The 14,670-nt window shown below is 38.3% G+C and overlaps 1 protein-coding gene across 1 annotated transcript; it reads right to left on the minus strand.

The window, feature by feature from the left end:
* Positions 1–3,696: 3,696 nt before the first annotated feature.
* On the minus strand, positions 3,697–5,991 carry LOC113314399 (vacuolar protein-sorting-associated protein 37 homolog 1-like). Its single transcript, XM_026563196.1, has 7 exons — positions 5,832–5,991; positions 5,437–5,688; positions 5,230–5,317; positions 4,513–4,552; positions 4,373–4,419; positions 4,169–4,289; positions 3,697–4,076 (listed from the first exon to the last, which is right to left on the minus strand). Exons 1-7 carry the CDS (start codon positions 5,843–5,845, stop codon positions 3,916–3,918), a joined length of 723 nt encoding a protein of 240 aa, XP_026418981.1. The 5' UTR covers positions 5,846–5,991; the 3' UTR covers positions 3,697–3,915.
* Between the last annotated feature and the right edge of the window lie 8,679 nt (positions 5,992–14,670).

The following is a 14,670-nucleotide window of genomic DNA, read 5'->3' on the forward strand; positions in this document are numbered from 1 at the left end:
GACTATTATGCATAAGCAAGAATTTCGAGTCAAGTTTATCTTGATAATTAATTCTCGAAATATAATAACTAAGCTTAATGAACATTTGTTCATACTTGATGAATTTCGGTTAAGGACAATTTATTATTTGCAATCAAAATTATGATTCAAGTTTTATCGTTCGAAAATAGGCTGGAACAGTGATATGTGTCATTGATGTTATTCGGGGATGTGTCGAATTAATTTAGAGAGAAATATAGAACTATTGTAAATTCAAATACAAGACAGTGTTATCAGTCTTACAAACAGGGAAAACTGTTATAAGTCTGAACCCGTATTACATGTATTCGTACACGTAATGGAGTAGCTAAATATCGACTTACAGATTTGTGGTACGCATATTCTTATGTATATTATAAAAAAATTTGTTTAACTCGTGAACCAGATCGGTGTGCATACTTGTCTGCAAACCATTTTGGAACTCTGGTTACGAAACCGGGATTAGTCCAAACCGGTACGCAAACTAAAACAGTTTTGTGTTCTCGAACACATTTTAGTACCCGAACCGATACGCAAACTATAATAGTTTTGTGAACTCCAAAACCGGTGAAAGTCTTAAGGTTTCCAAACCGGTACACAAACTTAAATAGTTCTGTTAACTTCAGAACTTGGTTCAGTTAAATGTTTACAAATCGGTACACGTATTATGAATGAACCGATTCACGAACAACAATGGTATTTGTACCTTGTACACCTACTAACCATGTCGATTATATTTTCAAGTACGATTAAATTATTTCTACGGGATAATTTGCATTTGATTAATTCTCTAAAAACACTAGACTTACTTGATCACATGTTTGTGACTCAGAGTTAATGTCTTATGTGTTCATGAAAATGAAGATTAAGCTTTTAAGTTCAAATCGGCTAGTTTCCGCAAACCATGTTGAACATAGTCTTTGTACACGGTTCGGTTATGGTTTCACCAAACCAGAGTGTATATATTGTTTATGTGAATCAGATTCAAAGATTCATCTAATGGTGGATATTGTTTGCTTGGTTCCAAAGCTATCTTAGCTTAAACCTAAAAAGCAACCTATGCTTTGAACGTCTATAAAAGGGGAACTTCAAGCAACTGGGATCTTTGAATCCCGACAACACTTTTTGGTGTGTCCTAGTTGTAACTTGAGTCGTCCTCTTCCTAACCCTTTTAGGGTTTAGCGACTACAATGACTTCATAGGGATTCGTGAATCCAGGTCCAGTTATCCTTCTTTGATAACTTGCATATCCTGACCTTGATCGATTGTTGAGCTACTCACTTGATCAAGATAGACAAAAATCATCAAAGTTCTCTTCATCTCAAACTTTGTTGATTCCACGGGTTTTATACTTGTGAGGTGACTAATAATCTAGGCTGCACTACGGGTTGCATAAGTCCGGATTGTAAAAGGAAATCATATATAAGATTGATCTGTGAGAGGAAGATTGGTTCAAAGTCTTCAATAGAGTTGAAGCAACCCTTAGTTGGTGTGACATCAGCGAAGGGAATCAATTGCGTGGAGTCCTAATGGGATTCAAGAGGCGTAAGGAGCGCGACTGTACCTTAATTGGTGGGATACCTTTCAGGGACAACTACATTCCAGTCCGAAGTTAATTGGTAGTAGGCTAGTGTCTGTAGCGGCTTAATACAGTTTGGTGTTCAATCTGGACTAGGTCCCGAGATTTTTCTGCATTTGCGGTTTCCTCGTTAACAAAACTTCTAGTGTTTATGTTATTTCTTTATCCGCATTATACTGTTTATCTTTATAATTGAAATATCACAGGTTGTGCGTTGATCAATCACAGTAGAGACATCTGACCTAGTTTGTTGGATACGACTTGATTGATTCTTGGACATTGGTCTTTGGTACCGTCCAAGTAATCTCTTTGTGATGTTCACGGATTTGATTCTGTAAACGCTTTAATCGCAAGTGACAGAGAGATATAACTCTAGATACTATTTCTTGATTGAGTTTAACTCTCAGAGTTGTATTGAGTTTGTCCATACAGATTGCCTAAGAAAAAAGTGCTGGGGTAATTTGGTACCCCCACGTTTTCAAAAACAATGAAAGGAAAGTGAATGAAGTTGTTTTGCCCATACGAAGGTACTCATCGTTTGCATCCGCTGGTTTGCCATAACCTAGGATCCTTAAAGACGAAGTAATTTTTTGTTCGGGACTATGACCTCTAATATTCAATGCATCAAACTGATAATTAAATTGAGGCTCTGCTCGTCAAAGCTCTTCAATAATCTTTTTCACCAGAAGCCGAGGCACGCGGAATCGACGTTGAAAATCTTGATCAGAGTACACACAATTGGGAAGAAAATAATCGTGCATCAGCCTCTGGTGGTAAAATTCCCTCCGTCGATACATATATCTTCTCGAGAATACTTCTTGTAGCTCTGGAACTCTAGGTATTTGGCCCGTGTGTACGAGCATCAGAGTGTCGATTAGTTTATTATATTCAGCTTACTCATCGTTAAGATCTTGCAACCTCCTTTGATGCATTTCTTGCTATAATATAAACCGATTCATAAGAACATTCCTCTCTTCATTGTCTCTCGCCATTGATGATTATGAAATTTAAAATTGAGAATACAGATAGAGAAATTGGTGAAATATATGTAAAACTAGGTGTGAGTAATTTGAAGAAGTACAAGGCCGTATATATAGGAACCATCAGGGGGAAAATAGCCGTTGCAAAATAACTACTGATCGATAATCATAATATCGCCAGCGATATTATGTAAATCGCGCGATGGGTTTGATGACGCCAGCGACATTCATAATATCGCCAACGTTGTTGATAATAACGGCCGATAAAACTTATGTCGCTTTGTGGTTTTCCCATAATGGCACAACTCTTTGCCATGCCACCTGGCATGTCAAAAAGGTTTTTTTAACCTTGTGCACAGGAATAAGCCTTGAGTGTGGTATTTTTGATGTTTTTTTATATCGATCGAGTATGCCCCTTGTATAAGCCATTATGGGCCAGATATATCTATGTAGATCATCTGTTATATCCTTATGGGTGCTTTTCATGGATTTTCCTGTACATTATTTATTTGGTGGGGCTAACAATAACATGATCTCATTATCTCAGTTTAATGAAAGTCTGTAGTAAATTTGAATTAAGGTGCTAAGGTGTTGAGGTGAAATTCAAAGTTGACTGGCAAAATTTTGCCAATCAACTTTGAAAAACGAAGAACAAAGAGAGCGAATAAACTGTCAACTCCGCACAACCATGAAGAACCAACAAAAGGAACTAACAAATTATTCATATAAACTCCAAGTTGCTGATGTTTTCAACGAAGAACAAATGGCTACAAAGATTCTAAAAGTTTAGTTTGCTGATCTATCAAACCAAAATTTTGAAAAGTACAGCTCAGGAATGTGATCCTCCCTCTGTATCTATCTTTTCTCATTGCCACAGGCAACATGTAGCCCATGTGTATCATATTTCTAACCAATGGGTATGGCATACAGACACCCATAGAAGTTTTAGGAACAAACCAATGTACAGCTACGGAAGGTGAAAATTTAAACCTCAGAAGAGAACAAATATATGAAAATTTAAACCTAGGAAGAGAACAGAATATATGCATCAACTGCAAATGCATTTTCTCAGCTCTACTCTTGACAAAAAAAGGAGCGAGAAATACAAAAACAAGACACTTCGAAACCAATTAGTTTCCTCAATCCTAGGGTTTTATAAAGTAACGTGTTACGAAAACAACGTTTGAGATTGCAATACAACAGGCAGATGAGATGGCAAAAAGTACAGGGGATAGTTTCAAGTTAGCACGCTAATATTTTTACTTATGTCAACAATAAGTACAGTAAAATATTTATCCTGCCATTTTCTATATGTATAGATAATAACCTTCATCGTCTCTATAAACAGATTGTCTTGGCAGCTAGATGGGTAAGAGAGTGTTTGTGGTGACTGGTTCGGAGCTTCTTGTACTTCTGTATAAATGAACTCAAATCTATCTCCTTCTCAAGAAGTTGTTTATGAAGGACCTCGGATTCCTCATCAGTCTTATTCACAGCATCTGTGAAATCCATGTCAAATTCAATTAGCTCCAGTTGTCTACAAAGGAAATTTCATGGATAATAAAGAACCAAGAAACCAGTTCTACCATACCTAGTACTTTCTGAAGCAAAGTGCCAGGGGAATAAAACTTTAAGGTTTCTTCCTTCTGTCTTTCCAGTTCATTCAGTCTCTCTTCAGCTGCAGCCAGCTCCGTTGTTCGGATAATTCTACACTATAATTCAAATCGACTAACAGAGGTTAGTAACACGCCAAGTTTTTGACCAAATAGAAGAGGAAATTCCCCATCATTCTCACCTGATTCCTTAGCTCCACAATGCGTGGCTCATTCTCTATGTTTTGTCCTATTTCAAAAAGATAAAAAAGATATTTCAGAACAATGTCATGCATAAAAAACCTTGGCGGAGTATAGCAGTAGCCTTGAGAAATATACTAACTTGCTAGCTGCAATGTTTCCTTTCGCAGTTCATCCCGAAGCTAAATGGACATGAGGAGAACAACTAAGAAGGTCAGAAACTCAAACTCCGTGCACGTAAAAGATCTTTGATAATGGTAGGACAGTGAATGTACTACAATAACTAAGAAAAATATAGGCAAATAGCTGTATATTTTGTGGACATTTTAAGAGAATTTAAGCATGCCAACATAGTCTAAAATCATATACTAGCAGCATTTAGTGACGGTTGTCATCCACTAACCTCCAATAATTGTACTAGGCTTCACATACCAATCATGGTGTCTAAACTTCATAAAACAAACACATATTCTCTAGCTTTGGGAGTATTAAAGACACCCTCAGGTTTCCAGTTGAGGGCTCTGAGTTGCCTCTCGTTTGCTCGTACACTATATATTCTATACCCTCACATTGTGATTTTTCATTTCCTTTTTCTCACATCAACCAGCAAACTGAAACCTTACTGATTGTATCTTCAATTCACTTTTCGAAAGAAGTTGAGTTGTTCATACATGACTAAACATTGGTCTATCTGATTCTTTCACATACCTAACAACACGTCACTTAAACTCTGAGCAACCAAACACGCTACCAGAAACCATGAACCATTATACACATTGATCTACGTATTTACTCACAAATGAAGCTACAAAATCATTTACTCTCTAATCTCTACGAACTACAAACAACTGCTACTTACATTGTTTTGAGTCTTCACTTGATCAAGTGAGAATAAGAATTGATTGTAAGCTTCTCTATCAGTTAATAGCCTCCGTAACTCATCAACGCTATGTTTCAAACCGTGGTAGACAACCCAAACAAGTAAAATTAGCATCTCTAAGTTAAAAATCTCACTTATAAAAAAAAAGGGAAGAATCAAATTTGTGTTAGAATCATGTTTTGAAACCTTTTGTCCTTCAATTGGTAAATAATTCCTGCAGCTTCAGCTGGAGAAAGCTGAGTTTGAGATTGCGATTGAGGCCGATCTGAAGAAGGCCTTTGCTGCATATTAAAACTAGACGAAGAACTACCACCGCCTGGAGTAGAAGGACGAGACGAATTAGAAGAACTAACCACTGACGGTGGATACCATGAAGTTTGTCCAGGTCCGCCTTGTACACGTGGTGGTGGTGGTGGCTCTTGTGGTTCCTGTGAACCCCTGCAAATCAAAAAACAAGAATATTAGCTTCAAAATCCAACTAAAATAAGCCAAATCGATTCTAAAATTGAAATCAAATTATGGAACAAATGAAACCCTAAATTGAGAATTCGAACGAAAAGTTAAAAGAGAAACGGGATTACCAGAATTTAAACATGTCTGGAACCTTGAGTTAGGGTTTTACTTTCAGAGAAGAGATGGATAAAACGTTTTCGCGATCGAAGAGGTGTCGAGTTTCGGAGATCGATGATCTGTTGGGTCGTCTTTTATGAATGATATCAACGAAGAAGGTTCTATGTTATTACTTCAGGTGTCACATCACATTCACCAAGGGTGGAAGAGTAATAAAGTGGGGATGATATTGTAATTCTTGTCGTACATGAGCTTAAAGTTCTGATGGATGAAATGGGAATTGACGGTTCAGATGTTTTTATGTCTAGATTTGCAGTCAAGAAGGTCAAGAATTTTCTTAGGGGGAGGAGTATTCCTTTTCAAGAATTCACGCGGTGTTGTGAAATGCTAGAGGTAGAGTGAGGTCCTAGGACTCCCAACTAGAGCGGGCAAACAAGCTGAAACCCGCGGGTTAACCCGTGTCCGACCCGTAAAAACCCGAACCCGGCTCGGCTGGTTTCTAAACAAGCCGGGTTCGGGTTGGAGAAATGCCAGTTTGTGAATAAACGGGTTAACCCGTCCCGGCCCGTGAAACCGCGGGTACAACCCGTAAACCCGTCCACAATAACTAATTAGTAATTTTTTTATAATCCTGTCCGTCAGATTATCTAGGGTAATCACATCCACACGATTAAGGTATAAAAGGAGAAACCCTAAAACTAAATGAAGAGATATCTTTCTTTTTTATCTCTCTTTTTTCTTCTTATGCTCTTTCTTTTCTGGTTTTTCTTTTCTCTATCTTCATCACTATCTTCATCATTTTCTGACGATTTACGACCTCCTGCTATAAACCCAGATCTTAGTTGCACTGATTTTGCTGTTACTCTCCCTGATTTCATTATATCCGCTGGTGGATCCATTAATCTTGATTTCACTGTCTTAGACCTCAAAAAAGTAGTTGAGTTCTTCTTAGATGAATAATTTGTGTTCCTCTTAAAAGAATCATTTGAAGCACGTCTTACAAATTCATCAGTACCTCCTCCTCCTCCAAATTGAGGAGACTCACTATTCTGATTTCTAATTTGTTGTGGTGGCTGTAAATTTTATTGATTGTTGTTGGTAATTTTCATGATCAATAGACATTCCTTTACTACTTCTTCTTCTAACAGGCTGCGGAGGAATGATTTGTGGAGCTGTTTTGATTAATGCAGGAGAATTACTTTTTGGTGGTAGTGGTGGTAAACTTGAGTTGTTTTTATGCTCATTAACAAGTTCATCCATCTCCAAATCCATATCTAATGAAACTTCACCAGAAGCTCTCTGTAGATTTAAGAGTTGGATTAGTAATATGATGGGATGAAGATGGGTTTGCGTTTTTGTTGTTGTTGATTAATGTTGCAGATTAGTGGTAGTGATAACGAGAAGATTTATGAATGAAATTGAGATGCAGGTGATGAAAGTGGTGGACGTGAATTGATTTTAGGTTAGAAACGATAATCCTAGGTTAGGGTTTGATTCTTTACTCTTTTTCACAGTAGACTAGAAAACGTATAATTTTGTTTTTTTTCTATGTAATCCTATGTTTTAGTATTATCCCCAAGTTATGTTCTGTGGTTTGGTGACTTTGGTCTCTGTTTTGTCACAAATTAACTTAATGAAATTATAATTTTATTTTTAATTAAACAAGTCGGGTTAACCCGTGAACCCGCAAGCTTTACCCGTTACGGGTTGAAGAAATGATCACCCGTGAAGAATATCGACCCGCGGGTTTTAACCCGTGTTAACCCGAACCCGTGTAACCCGTAACAAGCCAGCCCCGGCCCGCCCGTTTGCCAGCTCTACTCCCGACACTAGTTTTGGAATGATACGCGCAAATTTCTCCAAACCTGTATTATATTCCTCGTACGATACTTCTCGGCATCATCGCCGTATTATTGTTTTTTATTATAGTTTAATCTTCTAGCATTTACTTTTTCTAACACAGATATAAAAGGGATTTTGAACTTATGGTCATAGATATACCTAGGGCTGCACAAAACCGAACCAGAACAGAAAACCGAAATCGAAACCGAAGATTTTAAACCGAACCGAACCGAAACCATATTGATATGGTTTATTAATGGTTGTCAGTTTCAGATGACCAAAAGTATTGGTTTCGGTTTAGGTTTTATCTCAAAACCGAACCGAAAACCAATTGGTTAACCGATTAATAGTGACCATAGCAGAATGCATCTTTTCACACTGATGAATTGTAGTTAATAAATGGTTAGGACTCTTAGGAGGATTATTGGAGTTAAAGCCTTTTGATGTCATTTTAGTTGCTCGTCATTTATGCCTCTGATATGTTGCCAGTAAACTTTTCTGCCGCTTGTAGTATTGGGTGTACTGTTTGTGTAAACTATAAAGCACTGACACATTATTGTTTATAAATCATTCGGTCAACCAAAAACCCTATGGTTTTTAACAAAACCGAGTAGAAACCGAAACCAATGAAACCGAATATGCTATATGGTTTCATTGGTTTTCATTATTGGAAAACCGAGTACTTAGGTTCCGGTTTAGGTTTTTCCAAAAACCGATAAAAACCGAACCATGTGCAGCCCTAGATATACCAATGTAGTTCGTTAAAATCATTAAATCATTATAACCAAAAGTGAGATCATATTAAAAATGATATACTATTTTACACGTTAATGTATATTCATATTTCTAAAACGAACTATACGCGTACGTTTTTCATTCCAAGGTATTTCCAAATCACGAATGTTGACCGAACGATGGACCGGATTTAGATTCCGCCAAAACGAATAATATATGTACGCTTTGTCGTCCCGAATTTTCCCCGTATCCCGAATTGCTAACTAGGCTCCCAACTCCCAAGAGGTAAAAAGATCGTTTAGATGGACGGTTAACATAGTAAAGAGTAAATTTTACTATGGTGATGGCTCGACTTCGAGGGAAGAGCCATATCAAACTTTTTGGGTATGAAAAAGGTTGTATTTCCGTACCGTTACCAAGGTGTTCAACTTGTGTCGCGATCAGCGAGGTATGCTCATATAAAACCAGTTGTTGAGAAGGTTTTAGATAAATTGGTTGGCTAGAAGGGTCAAAGGCTTTCTTTTCAAGCAAGATTGGTTTCAGTCAGGTCAGTTATTGCAAGTTACACACCATTTATACTATGCCAGTATATAAATGGCCCTCGTAGATTATATCTCTTTGTTTGAGAGCTGTTCGAAACTTCATTTAATCGGGTGACTCTCAAATAAGGAAAAAGTTTGTTACAGTTTATGAGAGTATTAATTTGTAGTCCTTGTAATGAAGACAGCCTTGGTATCCGTAGGATTCTGGTTGTCAGTAAGGCCATGCTCATGAAACTTTGGTGGAAGATTAAAATTTTTTGACGAAGTTTGGGAAAAGTTTATGAAAGCTAAATATTTCGTTCTACGTAGTAGCATTAATAATGACAAAGTATCTTCACTATTTCCCTGACATCAGGTGGGCCTGTCCGATTGGTAAAGAGAATATAAAGAGCATTATAGGTAATGGAAGGTCTACTTCTTTGTTCTTGGATTTTTGGTACGGTAATTCTTCTATTGCAACTGCAGTTGGTGTTAATCATGCTATCAGAACTATTTTCAACACAAAGGTTAGTGATCTTATCATCGACAACCACTGGGTTATTCTTAACAGTATTCGTGGGTTGATGGTTCAATCTGGTACTGATCTTGAAAATTTATGGAGAATATTGGAAATGAGGATGTTATCGGATACCTGATCAAAAGGTGTCTTCTCTGTAAAGTCAACAAAAGGTGTAGTAGATTTGCAGTTAACAATAAGGCTAATTTGATTTGGCGTCCTATAGTACAACCTACTTTATTTGTGCAAGCTTGGAAAATTATGGCACGAGAGTGTTGTGAAACACAAGACAAGGTGGCTTCGAAGTTTAGTATTCCTATAGTTAATCGATGTTATCTTTGTAATAAGGATATGGAATCCGTAAACCACATTATTTGGTATTGTAGGTTTTTCGGTAGGGTGTGAACTTGGATAGCTAAAGTATTTTAATACTACTCATAGTGTTGATTGTATTATCTCTTATAATGCAGCAAAGGGTCGCATTAGAATGATTAACGATCTTTGGCTTGTTGCCAACTTGACAGTGAGATCCGAGTTATGGAAACTTAGAAATAAAGTGTGTTTTGAAGATGAAAAGTACATTGGGTGGGCTTTCGGATACGCATGTACGAGTTGATTCATGATTGTCCTGCTAAGATAAAGGGTCTGATGCATGGTACATGGCATACTTGGGAATTATAAACTACTTTACAGTTTCTTTTCGCAGGACAAAGATAACTAATCCAAAGAAACATTCTTGGAGTACACCAGTTGCTGATGAGCTTCTCATTTATTATAATAGTGCGGCAAGGGAAAGTCCGGGTGCATTTGGAGATGGAGTAATTGCGAGAAGTTCTGTCGGTGCTGTTTTTGGAGCGTTAAGCATTGGGCTTGGTATTCATTTGTATTAGTGAAAATTACAGGGAGACCTATTCTACAGATTTTTTACACCGTGAAATCCACGGGCGGAAAAGTTCACGTGCACACTCTATTTTCGTGAGAAATTTTCTCCCAAACCCACAATTTATAAAATTTGGTTTCTTCGTATCTTATCTTCTTCTTCTTCACGGGAATTTCTTCTTCAATTATTTTTCTTTTCTTCCTCCCAACTGTGATTTATGATCAATAATATTGATAGACAATATAATCACATGAAGATTGGAAACAATAGATGAATGAAATCGAAAATTAGGGTTTGAGGTGATGTTATGAGATGAATCGAGATCTTGCTGTTTGTTATTTCCGAAAGATGTATGAATGGTTTTTTTTTTATGATTGAGAAGATGGATCCGAGATGTGTTCTGAGATGGAGATTGGGTTTTGTAATTGTTTCAATCAAGTAGAACAGGAAGAAAAGTTAATTAGAGATTTAGAAAATACAGGGAACAATAATAAAGCTTATTTGAGGTTGGATGATGAACAACGAAAAAGAAGAAGAAGAAGAAAAAGAAGAAGAAGAAGATGCTGCTGTTATGAGTGCATAACATGTCATGCAGTCAAAAAATGGGTGCATAACACATTATTCCCATTTTGTGTTATGCACCCATACCGGCATGGTATTCATACTACGTTCATGCCGGCACAGAGCTTATCCCCATTTTGAAATTGAAACCGGCATAGTATTCAACCAAAAAACTATGTCGGCACGCTATCCAGGGGGTCCGGGGGGGGGGGGGAGCGTAGACCCTCCCGACTGTGTTCGACCTGCTACCGGCATGGTATGATGCTTAAATGTCTATGCCGGCACATGGTGTAAAGTATCCAGAAACTTGTTTTTTTTTCACTTGAATACCGGCATTGATAGATTTCTATCGAACATGCCGGCATTAAGTTACGGCGTTGAATGTTAGTTACCAAGCATGCCGACACCATTTTCCGACATGGTCTTCATCAATTCCGGCATGGTCTTCATCACTTCCGGCGATGTAAAAAAATATTTCCGACATGGTATTCATCACTACCGGCATGGTCTTCATCACTTTTGACATGGTCTTCATCTATACCGGCATGGTCTTCATCACTTCCGACATGGTATTCATCACTTCCGGCATGGTCTTCATCACTTTCGACATGGTCTTCATCACTTCCGAATGTTAAAAAAAATCGTTTTCAAAGTGAGGAGCCGTCCGAGAAGGAAAAGAGAATTTGAAAGGGAGTGGGGAAAATCTAGAATTTGAAAGGGAGTGGGGAATATTTAGGTTTCAAAGTCCTAACCTTAAAAGAGATTAATAAGAGGTGAAGATGGAAATGGGGGATATGTTTTTGTTTTTTGATTTTAAGTTTTTAATTTCCATTTTAAGGGAAGGGTGTTTTAGTATTTTCGCCCCAAAAACACCCCTTAGCAGACACCTTTGGTTAGGGAAAGTAATTCATATCCCCCAATTAGTTTTGATATCCCCCAATCGCGCGTTCTTTATTTTTGTTATATATCTTCAAAAGAAAAATACGCCACATAATATGCGCATGATTCCCGATGTTATTAACTTCTCCCCCAAAACTCGGTTAAGAGCTCTATCCCTCTCCGTTCCATACCTCGATCTCCTTTGCCTACAATTCTTTGGTCAAGGCTTTCGATATAATAATATATCAGGTTTCTGTTTTCTGATGAGTGCCAAATATTGTATATATTTATCCCTTTTTGTTGGCATTTAACTCATCTTTTGTGCATTAATTCTACATTTTATCCCATAGTCTGTATTTTCATTGTTTTCAAGAATAAATATTTTTCTTACTTAATTTTGCATTTTTAGGTAATAAATAAAGTCTGGATGAATTGCGGAGCGGAAAAGAGCTGAAGAGTAGTGAAAAGACGGGAAGAATTACGCAAGGAAGCCGCAAAGAATGGAGCGCACGTCCAAAAAGCTAGGAATGGGCTCAAGAAAGAAGAATTGTTCTTAAAGAAGATATGGGCTTGGCATACCCAATGCCCAAAACCCTCACCCAAGTCCATTTCCTATATCCATACCCGTTTCTCATGTAGCCGTCAGATTGGATCCATATCATTATCCAACGGTCTTTCCATCATCGCACATCAAACTCCGAAGCTCCCGCTTTACATCGCAACGCCCATCTCCATCTTGGGTCGTCCGTTTTGCTACATCCCTTCATCCGACGGTCGCTCCACGCTTACCTCCGTATCGCCGTTGGATCCACCTACCATCTTCCCATCCATCGCTCCTTGTCGCAGATCATCAAACCTCGCTGAACCCGCTCAACACCCTAATACCCCATTCTATACCCATTAGCCAAACATGTCTTAACCCTAAAACCATCGACTCCATCTTCTCTTTCCCCCCCTCTCTGCAACAGTACCACCATCTTCTCCCCAAATCACTCCACCATCTTCTCCCCAAATCACTCATCCAACACCATTCGATCCATCATTCCCCCTACTCCTCTAGCTTTCTATAACATCAATTCCTCGATCTTTTCCTCTCACAGGAACCCTAGGTTAGGGGTTGATGAAATAGATGAGCTAGAAAAGCAATTAGGGCATGGGAAGAACAAGAGAAGCATCAGGAGAAGGATTGGAGGCATGGGTCGACACTTTGGAGCAGTTGTCAGAGATTAGGTGAGTCAATTTTGGATATTTGGTAAAACCTAATTTTTCTGATTTGGGAACTTTTTGGGGAAATTGATTGTACGTCTAATTGAAGCATGGGTTAGTCTATTAGGGTTGTTATCATAGTTAGGTAGGATCTTTTTTTGATTTATTTTGTATTTTTACCAACCCCTAATTGGACTGATGTGGTCCTGTTTTGGGGATTTTTCTTATATGTATAAATAGGGGATGTATGTGAGGATGGGGATGATCTCTGGACTAGCCAGTAGAGAATTAAACCAAAATATTATGCAATTCCAATTTCAGTCTTCTTATGCAGTTAACAGTTGATTGTTGTGTGTATGTTATGTTTGAATTATTTTGCATGATGAATGTTGATGCTGTTAACATGTTTTTCATGAGCTAATTAGCAACAAGCTAAGGCTTTGATGAAGCCTTGGTGCACTGTCAAATGGTAAATTGCTAGGATAGGATGTCATATGCTTGTTTTTCTTGTGCATTGGGAAGAAAGCAGTGCTATGATTGCTTGTGATTGATTGTGTTGTCAAAAGACAGTCAATACTAAGGGTATTTCTGTTAGCAAGCTGTTTTTCTTTCCTTTCTATTGTATGCATAGGACTCAACTCAACCTAGGAATATGCTATTTGATTAGGACACAAGGTGGAATCTAAGCCTTAGCTTAGCCACAATTTCTTTCTTCAGTCATTTACAATTCCTGCTCTGCTTTTATTCACTGTTTAGTTACATTCCTTTACTGTTTTGCTTAGTTCTTGCATTTTGAAGCCTATTGTGCACTGAAGTCAGTGCACAAACTCACCTCTGCCCTTGGCTTCCAAGCCTTGGTTCTTAGCTGTTTTCTTTGCTGCTTTGCTTTACCTTGCTGCTTTGGTTCTTTACTTATGCCACTTTGTATGCCATATTGCTTTGTCTTGCTCACTGTCTTCATTGTTAGCTTAGGTTTCTCTTATAGTGCTCCCACTCCCTGTGGACTTTCCCCTGCTTTCCTTCTTTTCTATAAACTTGGCCTTGTATACTTGCAAGTTTCTGTGTGTTTTCCATTGGCACACCAAGTTTTTGGCGCCGCTGCCGGGGAGTGGTGTTGCCACTGCTGAGTTCCATTAGCATCTCTGCCTTGCAATCATTGCAGGCCTGCTTCACTATCATTGCAACCCTCTGCTTGCAAACATTGCAGCAGATCATTGCATACTTGCCTGACTATCATTGCAGGGTTGGCCTGACTATCTTTGCACTCTGTGATCATTGCAGGTACCACCTTGGCTGTGTTGCTGCTGCTGGTGCCTTCTCTGCCAAGCTGTGCTGTGCTGTTGCTGCCAAGCCAAAGCCTGCTGCTGCCAAAGCCTGCTGCTGCCAACTGGGCTGCCAACTGAAGCTGTCAACTGGGCTTCGCTGCAGATTCTGCTGGGCCTGTTTTTCTGAGTCACTTCAACTGTTGCTGGGCTTGAGCGTGAGCTGCTTAGGACGATCCTAAAGCCCAACTGGGCTGTGCAACTAAAAGGGGACTAAAAGCCTATTTTTGGGCTTCCCTCCAAAAAACAAGTAAGCCTAACCCATGAGTTAACCCACTTGGGCCTCATTTAAATTCAAATTCGGGCTTGTAATAATTAATTTAATTATTTATTTGGGATTGTAATAATTTTTATTTATTTTCTTTTTCTTTTTTTTTTATATTTGGG

Source organism: Papaver somniferum, chromosome 9, assembly GCF_003573695.1.
Source record: "Papaver somniferum cultivar HN1 chromosome 9, ASM357369v1, whole genome shotgun sequence".
Classification (NCBI taxonomy): Eukaryota; Viridiplantae; Streptophyta; class Magnoliopsida; order Ranunculales; family Papaveraceae; genus Papaver; species Papaver somniferum.

Excerpts from the sequence above, each read along its gene's own strand:
- LOC113314399 (XM_026563196.1), bottom strand. Across the intron at positions 4,420-4,512 it reads GGAAACATTGCAGCTAGCAA|GACAAAACATAGAGAATGAG; the intron begins GTTAGTATATTT and ends TTTTTGAAATAG. Across the intron at positions 4,290-4,372 it reads TTGTGGAGCTAAGGAATCAG|TGTAGAATTATCCGAACAAC; the intron begins GTGAGAATGATG and ends TTTGAATTATAG.